Source organism: Brassica oleracea, chromosome C9, assembly GCF_000695525.1.
Source record: "Brassica oleracea var. oleracea cultivar TO1000 chromosome C9, BOL, whole genome shotgun sequence".
Classification (NCBI taxonomy): domain Eukaryota; kingdom Viridiplantae; phylum Streptophyta; class Magnoliopsida; order Brassicales; family Brassicaceae; genus Brassica; species Brassica oleracea.
The window spans coordinates 51,032,703-51,038,189 of record NC_027756.1 but is presented as its reverse complement, the minus strand read 5'-3'; the positions used below and the strand labels follow the sequence as shown (position 1 = coordinate 51,038,189).

The 5,487-nt window shown below is 33.0% G+C and overlaps 1 protein-coding gene across 1 annotated transcript in view; it reads right to left on the bottom strand.

Moving 5' to 3' along the window:
* The window catches only part of LOC106318713 (MADS-box protein FLOWERING LOCUS C-like), a 28,535-nt gene extending 24,159 nt beyond the window's left edge, over positions 1-4,376 (bottom strand). The window contains exons 1-7 of the mRNA XM_013756817.1: positions 4,071-4,376; positions 1,666-1,723; positions 1,239-1,300; positions 1,059-1,158; positions 932-973; positions 666-707; positions 32-256 (exon numbers count right to left, since the gene is read on the bottom strand). Of these exons, the coding sequence (XP_013612271.1) occupies positions 152-256; positions 666-707; positions 932-973; positions 1,059-1,158; positions 1,239-1,300; positions 1,666-1,723; positions 4,071-4,255 (594 nt within the window). The 5' untranslated portion in view covers positions 4,256-4,376 and the 3' untranslated portion in view covers positions 32-151. The remainder of the gene's footprint in view (positions 1-31; positions 257-665; positions 708-931; positions 974-1,058; positions 1,159-1,238; positions 1,301-1,665; positions 1,724-4,070) is intronic.
* Between the last annotated feature and the right edge of the window lie 1,111 nt (positions 4,377-5,487).

The following is a 5,487-nucleotide window of genomic DNA, read 5'->3' as shown; positions in this document are numbered from 1 at the left end:
CATAAATCTGAAATAGTTTTACACCCGAAGCCTCTCGAGCCGGAGAGAGTATTAAGATTATACAGCGTACACCCTTTACAAGGGGATGATTACACATCTTGTTTGTTTTAATTATATGTTTTGGATTTATTTATTCGCCGATTAAAGGTAACTAATTAAGCAGTGGGAGCGTTACCAGAAGATTGATGTCGGAGATTTGTCCAGGTGACACCTCCATATTATCAGCTTCGGCTCGCACAAGACTACTCTTCTCCATCTGCAACATAAATACATATTATTTTTAGGTCAAACCCACTTTTTATCGCTTTAGAAATAATTCAACACTATTCACTTCTCTCTCTCTCTATCATTAGTATTTTTTAATTACCCGAGGAATATTATTTTCCTACCACAAATTTAAACTGATAACATATGAATCTTGCTTTCATAATTTGTGTTTCTGACTTGACCTTTTAACTTCAAGTTTGCAAGCATGTTTCAACCTGCAAAATAGCATTCTCTACTAGCCTACAAGCTTCACTTTGGTTTAGGCTCCCCAGATAATATGTAATCTTCCCTTTTTCGAGTTATATAATTACCCTTGAGAAAGTAAAAGTAAGAACTATATACTTGAACTGTGCCAATCGGATCGAAACTTAAACCGTAACAAAAAAAACTTTAGTTACCTGGCTAGCCAAAACATGGTTCTCCTCTTCCAGCAACTTCTCCTGGTTTAAAGATCAACACATCAATTTACTCATATATAAAGTTTATAGACCTAACTTCAGATTTTTAATTCAAAACATTCAAATGGTCCTGAAAAGACTAGGATACATTGGCAATAGGTTAGAGATAGGCTTGCGACCTCATGAAGCAGACTTAGATAAACTAACACAACACGACCATAATATAACTAAAGTGCTAGCTATAAACTTGGAAGCATATATCTAACCTTTTCTTTAAGGTTCTCGACAAGCTTCAACATTAGTTCTGTCTGCAACAAAGTAATTAAATATAAGCGCACGGTTGTTCTTGAAAATCAAAGTAAGAAAAGTGAAGACATCACGGAAGTAACGTACCTTCCTAGCTCTTGTTACGGAGAGGGCGTTCTCAAGGTGTTCCTCCAGCTGAACCAGGGAACCCACACTTACATTATCGACATTTGATTCCTCAAGCTTGCTGCATATATTCATAGATTGACAAGAAACCCTAATTCCTCTGTGATCAAAGGAGAGAGAAGAGTTTTAGTTAGTATTAACCTTTCCACAAGTTCCAGTAGCTCATGGTGTGAACCAGAGTCCAAAGCTTTTGACTGACGATCCTGTCCATGGAGAAGTAATATAAGCTTAAAAATCTGGTTGTGCACGAGGATCCATCATCTCATATATAGGGATCACTAAGGGAACTAATATATAATAAATGGATTAATACCACAATTCCTAAAACAAGATCTCCACAAATTTAAGGTGCTAAACATGTGTTTTACCCACTCCTATCCAATTTGATGATCATCAATCTCTGTATAACCAATTTGATGATCTTGAAAACAAACTTTTGATAACTACACCCCAAAAAAAAAATCAAACCTACATGAATTGCTACTGATCAGTAGAAACTATCTAGGCATTTGGTAAATTTAATCCTAAGAAACTACATCAAATAGAAGATTAGTGTCGCCTGTATTACCAAGGCTTTAAGATCATCACCATGTTGCTTTCCATATCGATCAAGGATCTTGACCAGGCTGGAGAGAAGACGAGAAAAAATCAAAGTATGTTAGGATCAAAACTACCAGCTAACCCTTGAAAGAATGAACTGGAAACTATGAAACATGTATAGGGCACAGAAGACAATTAGAGACAAAAGTTCAATTTTCACACACATAGTTTTCATTAACATTCCAGAAAAATTAGCAACCTGTACAATCAGTTGGTTAATATTATAGGGTTAAGCTAACACTTCACCAAATTTAAATTTTGACAAGGGGTTGGAATTTTCTCCATGAAGAAAGGTTTTGGTGAGGTGGTTGGTTTCCAAGAGGCACCAAAGGAAATACGTTATGTTATTGTCAATGCCCACAACAAGAAACACAACGAGATGCAAGGTTGTGTGATCGTACATTTCCATAACAAAAGCTACAATGTTGTGGGTTGTCAATTCAAATGAACAAAGCTACAAAGTTCGATTAAAAGCTATCATCCAATTACATAATGTAGCATATGCATGTGCCGTAACTACTAGAGTGCGAAACTAAACGCTTGGGATAATCTTATAGCAACAAATCAATAAAAGGGAGAAAAACTTCTAGAAAATCATTTATACCTAAAATATTTTAGTCCATAGTCGCACACTGGCATACCTATACTTAAACCAGACTTGTTGATCTATTAATATACCATCAATCCCACTAACTTTATCTACATGGGTTTGCATTGTATATTTTGTATTGTACGAAAATCCAAGAGAAAACTTAATTTAATCTATTTTATTAAAACATCAACATGACCTGGGTCCAACTATTTTAATAGAATATATTAAAACTTTTTATTAATCATTTAAGAGAAATATTATACAAAAATAAAAATATAACTAAAAACACACAAATATAAAAGTTAATTTTTTTACAAAATGTAAAACAAAAAATATATCCCCTAAAAAGGCGGATCAAAATCTAGTCAGTCTTAAAATAGACCAATTAGTGTACATTATGTGCAAGACAAAGAGTTATATATGCACACAACGCTTCCGATTAAAAGAACCGCAAGATCAAATAAAAGTAACTAACAGTGAGTCTGTGTTTTCCAGAAGCTACCAAAATTCTTTTTTTTTAAACTATAAAAACTACCAAAATTCAAAAGTACCATCTTTATGCAAATTAAGAATCAGTTAGGAAACTTTATATTGGTAAAGCTTAGGCCTGGGCGTTCGGGTCGGGTTTTTAGGCTTTCATTTCTTTTTTATAACACCTCTTAGGTATCATTCTAGTAAATTTGCAAGTAAAGGTCGGGTTCGGATATAACACATCGGGTTCGGGTTGGTTTTGTATCACATCATAGAACCCATAAAGTAGTCATATATCATTCGGATTCGGGTTATATTAGATCGGTTCGGATATACCCGAAATAAAATCTAAAATTTAAAAGTAAAACATAAGAAATATATATTTATTTATAAATATTTAAATATTTAAGGTAGTTATTTATATTTAAAATACTTATTGTTAGATAACATATCAAAATAAATATGAAATTGAATATTTGAACTATATATTCATGTTTCATATAATTATATTGTATATTATTTCGAAAATTCGGATCGGTTTCTTCGGATATCTTTTCGGATTTTTCGGTTTTTTCGATTTTTCGGGTTACCCGTTCGAGTTCGGTTAATAACACTTCGGGTTCGGATATGTTTTGTACCACCTTACAAGATCCATTCGGATATTTTTTACATTTCGACCGGATACGGATCTGATTCGGTTCGGATTTCGGATCACGGATATTATGCCCAGGCCTAGGTAAGCTTCAAGTAATAACCTCACGGTATAAAGAGAAATTACAAGAATTGATTTTGGCAAAAAAAAAGAATCGATCTACAATAATCTACACTCAATATATTATTCAGCATCAACCTCACAGCGATTCTATAGATCTCCCCCAAGTGCATTTCACTGCATACAAATCTGAGAGATCCAATGGATTTAATTACTCTACAAAGAGAAACATGAATCAACAATTATTTTGACATAAAACTCTTCTGAAACATAAGGAGTTCTAAAGCTAAAAAGCTGATGAACTAACAATCAAAGATGGATATAAACTTCACAAAGTAACATCAAGTATGCATCACAGCGTGTCAAAGATCTTGAAGGACATGCAATTTTTTTTTGAAATAAAAAAAAAATCCATGCAGAAAAGTTGTAACATTGTTCGTCCTTCGATTTGGTTGTCTCATGTATCTAGCAACACACAAACCAAGAAAACCACACAAGATTCGCAGGAAATATTTTTTAAAAATAATTATATTTTTTTCTGAAAAAAAGTTAGTAATTAACAATAATAATGGAAAACCCAGAATAGGAAAAGTCGTACTTATCACCGGAGGAGAAGCTGTAGAGTTTTCTGGAGGCGGAGACGACAAGAAGAGCGACGGATGCGTCACAGAGAACGGAAAGCTGACGAGCTTTCTCGATGAGACCGTTGCGTCGTTTGGAGAAGGTAACTTGTCGGCTACTTTTGTTCTCAATCGGCTTGATTTCAAGTTTCTTTCTCCCCATGGCTTCTGTCTCCAACAGGGCTTTGCGCCCTAATTTGATCTTGAGGTCCGGTTTCCACTAGCCGGAGATACTGAGCGTTTTATGTTTTCTTTTTGCTTTTTTCCTTTTATTTCATTCTATTTTTGTGTCCATATACTTCTACTTTGCTTTCCTCGGGCAAGGGGTTCCTTTTTTTCTATTAGGGTCCCAGATTCGGACCCGTCTAGGTATATTTTTTGTTTTTTTTTTATAAATTTAATTTTAATATTTGTGTCTTTTCAGTTATGTTTATGTTTTTTGTATAATATTTTTCTTAAATGGTTAATAAAAAAATTTAATAGTTGTATTAAAATAGTTGAACCAAAACTATATCAATAGCTCATGTTTCTGTTGAGGTTGCATAACTGTACATTTGTACCATATATATTTCAAAAATTATTTTTAAAGTTTTATCCTAAAGTTTTGCAATATATTATATTTTTTTAATATTTATCTAACATAATTCGTCAAAAATATTCGTATCCAAAAAACCCAACTTGGAATCAAACCGAAAATCAAATTCTCGTACTCTATCAGACCTGGTCCATATACTCGGATGGTTCTTAACGCGATGTCCGAAAACCAATATAAAATCCAATCTGCCCTAAAAACCAAACAAAATTTTCGAGAACCGTTTGAAAAAATAATTTTCAATAAAACAACAAGACATTTCCAGAGTGTTGTCAACCTAAACTCACTTCCTCGCTTTATTTGAACGTGGAAAGATGGACTCCACTCTTTGCTTTCTCTTCAATCACTCTCATTGGATGACACTTAGCACTCTAGGCTAACATTTAGTTAGTTGTTAACTTTATAAAATTACTAGGGGCATCGGAATATTATTTTTTTGTTGTTAATTATTATTTTTCGGATGATATAGCTAGCTAATTATGTAATCGTCTTTATTTGCTAAGAACATTATTTGGTATTTTTATTATGTTATGTAGTAATAGGTGATATGCTAACACATTATGTGTTTGTTTTTTTAATAGTGTGTTGGTGTAGGTATAATAGTACCTTATTAGTGGTGGAGTGAGTTTGTAATGTAATGCATATTGAATTTCAATAATTTGACATTTAGGCATTTGTTGAATTTAAGGCTAATAGTTTCAGGGTAAAAATTAATATTTTTTCTAATTATTTGAACATTACTTTTTAAAGATGTTTTGTGTTCTCTCCCTATATTTTTACACATTGAGCCGTCACCATCTATG